Source organism: Haemaphysalis longicornis, unplaced genomic scaffold (genome assembly GCF_048455015.1).
Source record: "Haemaphysalis longicornis isolate Haplotype H1 unplaced genomic scaffold, Haemaphysalis longicornis Haplotype H1 scaffold_9, whole genome shotgun sequence".
Classification (NCBI taxonomy): domain Eukaryota; kingdom Metazoa; phylum Arthropoda; class Arachnida; order Ixodida; family Ixodidae; genus Haemaphysalis; species Haemaphysalis longicornis.
Window position 1 is genome coordinate 17707455 of NW_027526460.1, and position 11727 is coordinate 17719181.

At 48.5% G+C, this 11727-nt stretch overlaps 1 protein-coding gene across 1 annotated transcript; it reads left to right on the top strand.

Annotated features, from left to right (window-relative positions):
- The first annotated feature begins 374 nt into the window (after positions 1–374).
- Positions 375–4230, top strand: LOC144153760 (uncharacterized). The gene is made up of 4 exons (XM_077685469.1): positions 375–418; positions 566–656; positions 1316–3146; positions 4051–4230. The coding sequence occupies exons 1-3, from the start codon at positions 407–409 to the stop codon at positions 3121–3123; spliced, it is 1911 nt and encodes a 636-aa protein (XP_077541595.1). The 5' UTR covers positions 375–406; the 3' UTR covers positions 3124–3146; positions 4051–4230.
- The last annotated feature ends 7497 nt before the right edge of the window (positions 4231–11727 follow it).

Consider the following 11727-nt stretch of genomic DNA (forward strand, 5'->3'; position numbering starts at 1 on the left):
AACCTAGGCCGGTAGCCACCCGCACGCGTCGTCGAATGCTGTAACCTTGCCGTCTACCGGCCGGACGTCGACTCGCGGCGTCGTGGCTTGCGTCGCGTGATTCAGAATGCGGAACGCGTCTGGTAAGATGGTCTGCGGTGATAGTCACTGCAGCCCGCTCTGTGTGAGAGAACGAGGGCCTCCTTCTTGTTAACGCCAGGCTAGGAGAGCACAAGTGGAAGGGAATCGCGGAGGAGGCGGCGGCAGACGGATCTTTTGCAACCGAGAAATACACTTTCACCCCGGCGGCGGGGCTCTCAAGCTCGCACAGCGCTGCGACGCCAGAGGCAGGCGCATCGTGATTGGTCACCCGATCACGCCCGTTATAAAAACGAGCGACGAGGGAGAGCACCTTGCCACATTCAAGATGAAGGCGCAGGTAAGCGGTTCACTTCGACGAAAGCTCGGTTGCATCTCGGGCCGAGTCGGAGAACTTCCATTTTTGAGATCGCGCTGGACTTTCGAGGAATATGCCGAACGCCCTCCACTGGACTAACCACGGTGCCCGATTTCGTGCTCGTTTCAGCAATTGGCAACGATTCTCCTTCCTTTATTCCTCTGCGTCCAAGGCCAGCGTTACGTCCCATATGGCTTGGGACTCGGCGGAATTCCATCAGGTACGTCGAACATCCGCATTCAGGGCAGACTTCATTGGGCTGATACCGGACAATGGAAGCGCTCGTTATTCGCTTAACTAACCTTATTGTGCGCGAGACTCTCAACATACCCAGCTTGAAATGTTTATGATAGGCGAGTGTGTCACTTTGCACATACAAAAAAAGGTTCCTGAAAATGTTTCGCTCACTCACTTGAAATAACCAATTGCACTGTACTGAGGTAGACTGAGATGTGCGTTGCTGACACGGTGTGTAGGAGGCTGAGGACCTCTTTCAGGCCATCTGAGTCCCATTCTCCTCTCGCTCAGACGAGAAATAATGTTTTTTTAATTCAATTTAAAAATAATGTATGGTTACCGTGTTCTACTATCCAGCTTGTAGCTCAGGTGTCGCCGAGTTGGAATTGCATGAATGCCTTATAGAAGGAGAGTGGTCTCAACAACGTAGGAGCTCGTTCAAGAGACATTCAAAGTGGCATTATTCTTAGCTGCAGATACCTAGTTGCGATTTTGTACTAGTACACTCGGTTGTGTGCCGGTGGCACCACCGAGTGGACTGATCGATAGCAATTGGATCTCAGCTTTGTTATAACAATCAAGAATTGTTCATGTCACTAGTGTGGAAGTAAGGGCTGTTTCTTTTTTGTTGTTGTTGCACAGGTCAAGTTCCCGCAGAAAATATTATCAGGGCACCGCCATTACCAAACGCACCAATCAGTAACGGCCCATCTGTGAACTATAATCTTCCAATCGGACATTCCTACAAAAGACCCGAAGGAGAATATGGCATCGCATCCGTGGTTCAAAATGGACGCCTCGCCATTCCGAACGGAGCAACGGTAGCTGCGAACGGGAATGGCAGGCTCACCCAAGCTCTTGGTCTCGGAAGTATTTACGTCGAAAGAGGAGCCAATGGTGCATCGCTGACCCATCCCGGACGCCTCGTTCGTATTCAAAAGCGCTCAGCTGACGAAAGCCTTGATGCAGCCGGTAGTCACCCTGAGACAAAAGTGATTGGCACACCGACCTACCGTAAAAGAGAAGAGTATGACCATGGAAGCCTGTACAGGCTCGCGAAGGAAGCCCTCAAAAAGAACCCGCGCAAAGGTATTTCGTTCAAGAAAGCTGAAGGAAGCTACGGCATCGCATCTATTCACGAAGGTTCGACTCCGCCACGCAGCGTAGATGCGGAGGAGTTGAAGAAGCTGGAAGACAAGATCAATCAGGAATACGCGGTGCAGAACAAAGCCCCCAGTTCGCCGGTCGAACTACGCAAATTTGTCGAGGTCCCTTTAGAACAACCTACAGGAGTGTCGTTTGAGACGGCAGAGGGCGCATACGGTGTCTCTCCAGCCTTCTATCCATTCCACTCACGGCACAGGAGGCAGGCTGTCGGCTCTGGTTCCGTCACCGCTGTCCTTGTGGATTTCGACGGAGACGGTGACGATGCTGCGCCCGCGCCCCCAACAACGAACAGCTTCGCGCCCGTCGTCGGATTCACGGTCCGGGAACCTGAAGGCGGCACTCCTAGCAAGCACATCCTCAAGAACGTCGTCTTCAGGAAGCGTCCGGATGGCGTAAAGCCGACCCTCTCTGCAGAGGCGCCAAAGAAGCACGTGCTTAGGATCCCCGACAGCATCGAGTTGCCGCCGTTCGGCGTTTCCCCCCGAAAGACTGCCGAAGAATCGCCGGACCTCCAGACCGTTGCGCTGCCTGCCGGCCATCGTGCCAGTAAGCGCCCGACTTCTCGCAAGCCCACCTCTGTCGCCACCATAGAGTTCCGCCCAACGTTTCCGGTCGAGCACATTCACCCTGCCCTCCCCCCGCTTCCCACGTCCCCTCCACGGACTTCGAAGCCTTCCCAGTCCCATTCACCCAGCCACGACAGCGCCCAAAAGAAGGCACTTGCCAAGACTCCGGCCGACTCGCACAAGCTCGACGCGTCCCCGCTTGTCGCCGTGCCACCGGGACAGGTCGTCTACAACCGCCAGTTGGCCGCCTCTGTGCCCGTGCAGCCAGTGCACAAGATCTCCGCGCCATCCAGGCCACCGGCCGTTCCCACGCTTCGACCAGCCCCCACGGGACGGCAATTCCTGACCCAGCCCCAGCTTCGGCCAGCTACGCAGCAAACAGTTCAAGTCCGGCAGCCGCTTCAGCCACAGGCTACCGTGATCGCCCAGCCGCCTCCGATCCACACGGTCGGAGCGCCGCAAGCCGTCGCTTCCCCGTACCCTGGAGCGCTGTACCAACAGTACACGCCGTTTGACCCCGCGACGTACCAGGTGCCACAGCCCGTACAAACGTTCCAGCCGGCTCACTACACCCTGCCTTATTCAGCCATCGTAGGCGACCCTTACATCCAGGCAAGGATAGCCCGGTCGACGGCAGCGAAGCAACAGGGCTCGGCCTTCGACGCATCCTCAGTGTACGACCTCAGCAGAAGAATCATTCAGGGAGTTCACTCGTGAAAGGCGCCCGGATCCTTATCCATGTGAGTACCGAGCCACGTCACTGGATCCTTTTGTAGCACATCGCCCATTTTCTTGCCTCGCTTCGAGCACTCAAGCCCCAGGGCCTGCTTGATTTTGTATTCTGGACGTTTCATTGCATTCGATTTCCATGCTGATTTTGTGTGTGTGCGAGAGCGCGGCGTTCTAGGCATGTTTAATTCAGTTCCGCTCGCTTTCTGGGCCATTTTCTTTATGTCGCTGTGCACTGCGAATGGTATATTGAGTAGGTTTATTCTCTGAACGTATAAATATGGATGAGGCTCTCTAAGCCCCCTTATCGTTGCTGGAAGCTCCATTATACACTCCGGGCATTTCTTCCCGCTGTTCTGAAGAAAAAAATTCCCGGCGAGGACGTCTATATAACGAGAAATTAATCGACGTAAATATGTCACATGATGGAGATCAAAATTAATGTGGAGCTTTAACTCTGGAAGCTGAACACGAGAGCGATATCACCCTACTTAATATTATAATTACTTTACAAGTTTTAAAAGAAAATATTTTTTTACGATAGGCGCTTTGCGGTGCTTTTTATACAGCATTGTGTATGAATTGCATAGGACTTTCCGCTGAGCTCTGAAATGCTTGTGTTGTGAAATGACTGGCATGAACAATATGCGTTCGGTATTTTAATTACAGTGTTACTTTAATGGGACATTTTTTGCCAGACTGCCGTTTGCCTGAAGACAATGAAAGTATAATGGCTAAGCCCTTTTTTTTAGTACTACGCCATAAGTCAACCGCATGGCGCAACAAAAAAGGTCGCCACAACTTTGCGCAAAAAACGGCAGTGTATTTTTTTCTTTTTGGCGTTTATACGGCACGAACAACTTCCGTAGTAAAGACAAACCGTTTGCTCAAATGCAATTTTTTGTTCTTTCACAGAATGTCACCGCTTGTACAAAATCATGGAGGCCTTCACCCGCAGGAGCAAATGATCATGCATACATCGCGCCAACTGGATCATCAGACACAAATTTCAAAAAAATTATTTTGATTGCCTCATTCACTTCCCCATTTCTCCACACTCGTTTGTCAAGTAAATAAATTATTATATAAGTCGTCTCCCCGTTTCCATTCTTGGCTCATTGATAACCTGGTAAACAGTTTCGTGGCTATATTATATATTTAGTCGATTTGGATTGTTATAACTCGGCTTTGGAAACCAGCCACCAGGTCACCAAGACTCCTTCACTTCTCTTAGAGGTGTTTTAAAGTGAAGAACCTATTATGTGTGTTTCTAACCATTTTTTGTTTTTGTTTGGAAATGGTGTGTCTAGCAGCAACAAAACCAGACCGTAGTGGTTTGTAGGGGAAAATGCGATATCTCGGCAAGCATCGCATTGTTTTCGAGCTTTTCATTCTTCCTACCCTCTTAGACGCGACGCCATGTTTTCATTTTTTATTTTTATTTTTTGATTGACGGAGGCTCACAAGTCAGACGTGAATAATGGTTTACATTTCGCTTGTTTATTTTCGGCCTTAATAATTCAGACTTCAATTCTGCAGTGCACAAATTAAAAAGAAGTTTTTATGCGCAAATGAAATAAAAGTTCAATTAAGTCGAGGTTTAATGTGCTCAAGACTCTGATTTGCGCTGTAGGTGAGGATTTCGAAACCTTCTAGAATCTAGACTATCAGAAACCTTCAAGGGGGTCGAAGTCTCTATCACAACGGGTGTTTTTGTATTTCCCTTTGACCATAAATAGAGTCACCGTGACCGGCAATTGAACCAGCTACCCTGACCACAGCAGCACAAGGTCTTGATGGGTGCGCCATGGAGGCGGGTCGAGCCGTTGTACTAGGTGTTGCTCAAATAATGGAAAGGAAAGACAAATAGTGGTAGAAGTGTATAAAACGCTACTATACAATACTCCTCAGGGTTCCCAGCGTTCAGCACACGCGGAGTCGCCAATTAAACGACAGAATAAAATCAGACAAGCGGTATATCCCGAAGGGCGACTCCTTCAGCATCCCCTGGATAAAGTGAAAGGTGGTGGAGTTGGTCTGGAGATGAATTGGTGAACCAAGCCTTCAAGGATCACTGACATCAGAAAAGGTTTCCTTTCTTTTTTTTTTTTTCATGGGGCGGTGGTATCGCCACGCATTAGTAAATATGCTAATAATTCCTGGAGTACAAAAATGTATCGATGCAACTGTTAGAACGACATTTTGGTGGGCAGGTAGAAATAAGATCTTCCTCTGATCTCTTGCAGTTGACACGACAGCGTTAATGTGGTATAAACAGCGGTACCAAGAAAATGTTAACATTTTGTTTCAAAAGCGAATAAGTTTGTTTCTTAACCTTCAGCTACGAACAAATTACCGCGTCAAAAAATGCAATGATGACGAATAAGTGTTTGGCGTAACGTTCGTGCTCTGGATTTAAAGGGACCCTGCCACAGTTTTTCAACTTTTTTCTAAAATTTTAAAACCTTTCAGGATGTAGTCAACAAACACATCCATTACTAAAATTTGGAATCACAAAGTGCGTCAGCCAAAAAATACTGTTCTATGTCAACCAGATAACTTGGAAACCTGCTCAAAAGATTTATCTCTGTTTCTCGAGTCTTGGCGTGCTTTGAGCGGTCGAATTACGTTATCACAGCAATGTAGCAGTTATTGGCCGCTTCTTTCCTTTTAGAGCAATAAACGCATTCGATATCCCCCTTATAAAAAGAAAGCCACAAAGCGAAGCAGAAACGGAAGGCGGATAGTTACGCTGCAAAGATCATCACGCAGAGCCGCTACGTGCTGTTGATAATGTAGCTTTGGTAATGCTTTCAGACGCGAATGAAATAGTGAAAGCGTTTATCGGAAGCTTTGCAGAGTCCCTTTTAGTAGAGGAAGGAGGCTAACATGTGGCCACCGGGCAGTGAGAGAGAAAAACAAATATCGTCGGGAACTTTTGAAACAAAGATAAAAAAGGAACAATGTAGTTGACTACGAACATGGTGGCCGAATAACGATGGCACGACAGGGCTAACCAAAAATGGCCATAAATAGGCCTTCTGTCTCCTGAGCACGTAAGCCTAAGTTTGCTGCCTGCATGAGTTGTGCTTCAATACTTAGAAGTCGGCCACGCCAAACACGGAAGTGGTCCCATCCGTAGGCCCTTGACAGCAGCAGCCCTTATCTGGGGATCATCCTCTTCCATAGAGTTTCATACTAAAATATACTAGAGGGAATCCGGCGCCACTGCCTAGGGTAGCCGCACTTGAGCGAGCGTTCCGTCATTTACCGGGAAGGCACGTTCCACTTGTCCTTGGCATGGTTCAAGAACAGGCTGAAAAGTTGTCTCTGGCTGCAAAAAAAAGCAACAGTATTACTGTAAGAGGTCATTTAAATTTGTTTTGTTATTGTTAAAATGAAGCTCCAAAAAGGATTATTTAAAAGGTTCATGCTCGATAAAGAACAAATTTATTTTTTACCTTTCTCGGTGATTTTGGTTTCAAGACAAAAAAGAAGCCACACGACAAGCTCAGCCAAATAGGCGAGGGCCGTCGCTAGCTGCAATGGTGCCGCCCACGGCGGCCCGCGATTGCAGCGCCAGATTACCCTCTAGTGTAATATTAGTGTGAAACTCTATGTTCCCTCATCTTTGTTTCCGGCTAGTCATAAAGTTCATGCAGATATAAACCAGATGGAAAACTCGCTGCAATCACGTGCCGTCGTGCGTGGGCGCCGCCGCAGCCTATGGCCGCAGCAGCTGGAAGGGTTCCTCTTCGGCTTGGCTTGGCTTGCCACGTGGCTTTTTTCGCTCTTGAAGCAAAAATCAACCAAGAAAGGTAACTTTTCTTTTCGCCTTCGCCTTGCATTAAGTTTCTAAAAATAACTTAATAACTTATAAATATTTTGGGGCTTCACTTCTTACTAATAAAACAACGTTAAATATTATTTCATGATAATATTGCGCTTTTTTTCCGGCCACAGACAACATTTAATCCTGTTCATCAGTCATGCCATGGACAAGTGGAACCTTCTTATCCTGTATATGACGACACGAATGTTGAGGCGCGGCTCGGCTGGACGCTAGCGCAAGATTTCCCTCTAGTATTTACATTGCCAGCCTTGTTTCGGGCTAATGCTTGTCTATCACCGTTGGCAGCAATTGCTGACCATCCCCACCACCGGCTGGCGGCCATCATTTCTTTATCCCTTGTACAATCACATCATCACCGATGATCCCGCTTCATGGGGAAGATCATCATCAGTGTTTGGTCTGGGTCGCCATCTTGCGTTGCCGCTGTCTCGCGTTCGGACAAGAGGAGCTAGGAAGTGACGGTTCTGTCGCCTCCTAACTGCGGTCTCATAATATTAGTATGGAACGCTACGGGGAAATTCAATCATTGCCTCGACGTAAGGGCGAACTGCCCTGGCATTCAGTCTGGTTGCTTTTTCTTTTTCGCTCCTTGTTGTGACCAGGGGGGATGTGAGAGGAGGTTTAAAGATGGGAAGAGAAAAGAAAGTAGGAAAGCAAGAGGAAGAGAGGAAAGCAGGAATGTAAGAGAGGGGGGTGGGAAAACCACTGATAATCCCGAAACCGATACTATTTCGAGTCTACAGGTATGTATGCAGTCCATTTAGGTGATGAAAGTTCATTAGCGACCTGCAGTATCTATCTTCCTGCACCCAGCGGTCGTAGTCACCCGGTTTGTCCCACCGGTTCTTTTTTTTTAGCACTCCCTTTTTTACTAACTAATCATTGCAGCGTTCATGCCATCATACAAAAAATAAGCGTAAATACCTAATAAACTTCGCACAGCAGTCCTCGCACGGCCTTCAAACACGTCGGTGACATAAACCACGCTTGGCTACGGTAATGGTTTCATAGCAGCGTAAGAAAACACAAGTGCCGTCTACCTTATATAAACGCCACAAGAACGAGGCGAGCGGCGCCTGATGGGACGGTGGCTTCCCGCAGTATAGTTGCTAACAAGGCCGCACTTCCTCGCTGGCCTGCAATCGGAAGGTCGGTCCAGTTTTAAGGGGGCCCCTCGGTCGGATTCGCGATCTCTTGCTCTCGCTGCCTTTTAACCTGGTTACCCGGGAAGATGGCATCGCACCGCCGAAGTGGCCCCCGCATTAGCGCGCATTTGGTTCCTTCGAGGCGCTTCGAAGAACAGACCAGCCGGCCTCCGTCGGCTAACCAAAAGACCTCGGTTACGGCACGGCTTGGATTTCCGCGCGCCATGTGGTGAAGATACCGCCACAAATCTGAGGACGTTCTTCTGGTGTTGCTGGCTATGTCAGCGAAACCGCTTTCCCGCAAATCATTGAGGCTAAAGCTTTAAGTGTCGCATCGAAAGTGGGAAGTAAGCGCAGTTGTCGCCGTTTTGGCGTCAACATATCGATGGTGCCAAAATGGCCGACGCTGCGAAGATAAAGTCAATAATAACACTTTTCGGTTCGCGTGGTACTTGAGCATGGGTCGCCAAAAAAGAAAAAAGCAGCCAAGTGCGCCAGCCACAGCGCTAACCCGGAACTCTGGCTGAATGGAACAAGCAATAGCCTGATGTGTGCCCCGTGGCAGGCGAACGCGACGGCACATGGATAGAGCAGGTGCTTGCGGATGAGAGCGCTGACTTTGTAACTCCGACAGCTAGTCTGCCTCTCGGAGTTATTCGCGTCAAAAGACAAAGGAACGAAAGCTGAGAAAGCGGGACAAACACGACGCGGCAGTGCCGAATTCTGTGATGATTACTGGCTTTAGCCTTCAAATCACGTAAACAGACTTAAGTGCACGAGGAATTTTTAGCTAGCGCGCAGGTTCCTTGAAGCACCGGTGGCTGGCTCGGTCTCATCAAGCACTGGCGAAAAAAAAAAACGCCACTCGATCGAGCAAAGCATACTATAAAAGCATTCAAAACTAATCTCTGTGGAGGACTCAGATGAGAAGTTTGAGGTCCCGCGAGGCCGATATGATCTCGACTACAAACGTTACCGCTGAGTGCGTAAGCAATTTATTTCGTATTGTGTACACACGGATGACGAACCTGATACGAGTGAGGCCATGCGTATTTACACACGTGTTCATACCTTGATGACGCTTTTTACAGGCAGATCATACGCCATGTGCAGAACTGGAGAGTCCGGAGGCTTCACTCATTGAATGTCTTGTTGTCTTCTTTTGCTAATTTTAACGTAACTCTTTATCCCGAATGAAGATTTACCAGAAAGGCACAGTCTACTTGTAATAACATAATTTGCACTTTAGTCCGGGTTCAGACTGCTGCCCCAACTGTCATAATATTTCAAAATTATGACGTCATTTCACGTGTCAGCCAATGGAACTGCGTGATACGCCGTTTTTTACGTTCATAGCTCACGATATGGCTGTTACGTCGGTAGTCTGAACATGGCCTTAGCCTCTCGATAAATCCTTAAAGCAATTAAATTACCTCATTTTCATTAGGAATGGGTAACATCTGCGTGCGAATTGAATGTTTTGTAGGTACATTGGTGGTTTAAACCATTCGAAGAACGCCCCAACGACCACCTGTTTATTGCGTTGTGGAAAGTACGTTAACTAACAGTTTTCCGGCCTATAATGGATTAACATTTCTAAAGGGTCCATGAAGAGAAACTTTGTTTAACTTTAAAGAGTTAGGCTTTAGTACCTCACTCAGCTCCATTTCGGCCACTAAAGACGTTTTTTAACCGATAAAAACGCAAGCAATACTTAAGAACTTTCAAATTTCGCGCCACAGTGACGTGTTATCGGCGCGAGTGACGTCATATGGGCCAGCTCTAAAACCATACTTTTCAGTGGGTTAGGTGCACGTTAGCATTCAAGTGGTTTGTTCAAGCGAAACTAGTGGCCCCAGTACGGGCCTCCTCGATTATCAGTCCCGGATCGTCCGCGGACTGCCCAAGACGTGATCCGGCGCTCGTTTTTCCCATGTAGTCCTATGGGGCTTCCGGTCCGAGGGCAGTCTTCTGGCTGTCCGCGGTCCGTCCAGGACTGGTAAATCGAGGAGGCCCTACAATTGTCCAGCCATGTGTCCTGGCGATTGATTAGTTCGGCCGCCGTCAATCGCCCAAACAAGATTCTGTGACGTCATGGAAAAGTCGCCGGAAACTGGCTAGCGAGTCGCCACAGCTCCACACGTTTTCCTTAATATCTCCGTTACGTTTTGGAAGTTTACGATGAAATCGTATCATTTTTAGGACAAAGCAGCCCTTCTTATGAACCAAACTTGCATTTTCTCTTCATGGCTCCTTTAAGTAATGTGGACATATAGCTAAAAAAGAAATGTAGGTTTTGTTTTTTTATTTAGAGAAGAACCAGTCGTGGTTCACAATCGGGACCTCGGTGTGCACAAAAAATAATATGAAGAGCCTATATTGGGTAATTTCGACACCGGTCTGCACAAAATTTAACTCAGAGGGAGTCCTCCTTTCTGCGTCTCTGTAAATCGACACAACCAGTGCATCAGAAGGCGTTGCCGCTTCGATCGACAAAATTTTGTTCAAGTCCCCGCTTGGTCTTACCACATGAATTAATACAGACCACGGCTTTTTTTTTGTTCTGTACCTAAAGCTGCTCATTATTCCTTCATGCCACGAACTCAACGTGCACTTTCCGCCGTTTACAGCGCATCAGTTAGTATTCGCCGCAACCCTTTTGTTGTCAGCCCATTAATCTAAGTGATGGGGTTTTTTGTAACGTGACAAAAATCCCTACAGAATTACAGCATCCTTTTTCTGCAGTGCAAGCACGGCTGGCCGCCCCGCTCTCGGCAGGCAACCTATTCGAACCTACTCGATAATCTAGCGTTGCCTTGCGTGGGAAGACCGTCGCGTTGGCAGTTACACCCATTTATGGAGCCCGTGAATCGCCCTAAAGATGTCCGCCCACCACCGTGGACGTGCGGTCACGCTCGTGAAAACAATAACCCATCGAATCCACCGAAAAGACTACGCGTGAAGTTACGTGAAGCGCCGCAGCGCCATCTGCGGAAAAAGTCGGGAACGGATGTCACATCGGGTTCAGCCGTACTCCGAAGGCGGCGCTAGCATCGACGGCACTACTGCGCGCCGCCACCTGAATGTCAGCCCTCCGCCGCTGCGGTAGCGAACGGTAGACGTGGGATCGGGAAGAGAGGGCAGTGAATGGAGTGAGTGGGCGACTTTGGAGGGACAGAGAAGGTTTGGTGGAGGGAAGATGACCCCGCGACCCCGTTTCTTCCGCTGTTTCTATCAAGATGCTCGCACGACGGTTCCCACAGCTCCTGCCCGTCTCCGTGTGGGTATTTGCCCGTTGATTGAAGTTTCGCCCACCAGCGCCGCCCGACCGGAGCGCTTTTCATTTTTCGCCAAATTATTACGTGGTGCAAAGAATTTTTTTTCCCCTCTCTTTTTCACCTTTGGAAAGCCAGTTGAAACGAAACAACAGCCGCGAGAGCAAACGAAACGAGAAAAGTAATCATGCACCTACGCCTGCCCTTGTATAGTTCCATTCGTAATTTCGCCTCCGGGCGTCTTTTTCTCCCTCAATTTTTGTTGAAGCTGGTGTCATTTTGTGGCAGTAATAACATTGGGCAATATGCGGTATTCCGG

What these genes read in the sequence shown, in the direction of transcription:
- LOC144153760 (XM_077685469.1), top strand. An exon ending in ACTCGGCGGAATTCCATCAG is followed by an intron (nt 657 to 1,315) that starts GTACGTCGAACA and finishes GTTGTTGCACAG; the next exon opens with GTCAAGTTCCCGCAGAAAAT.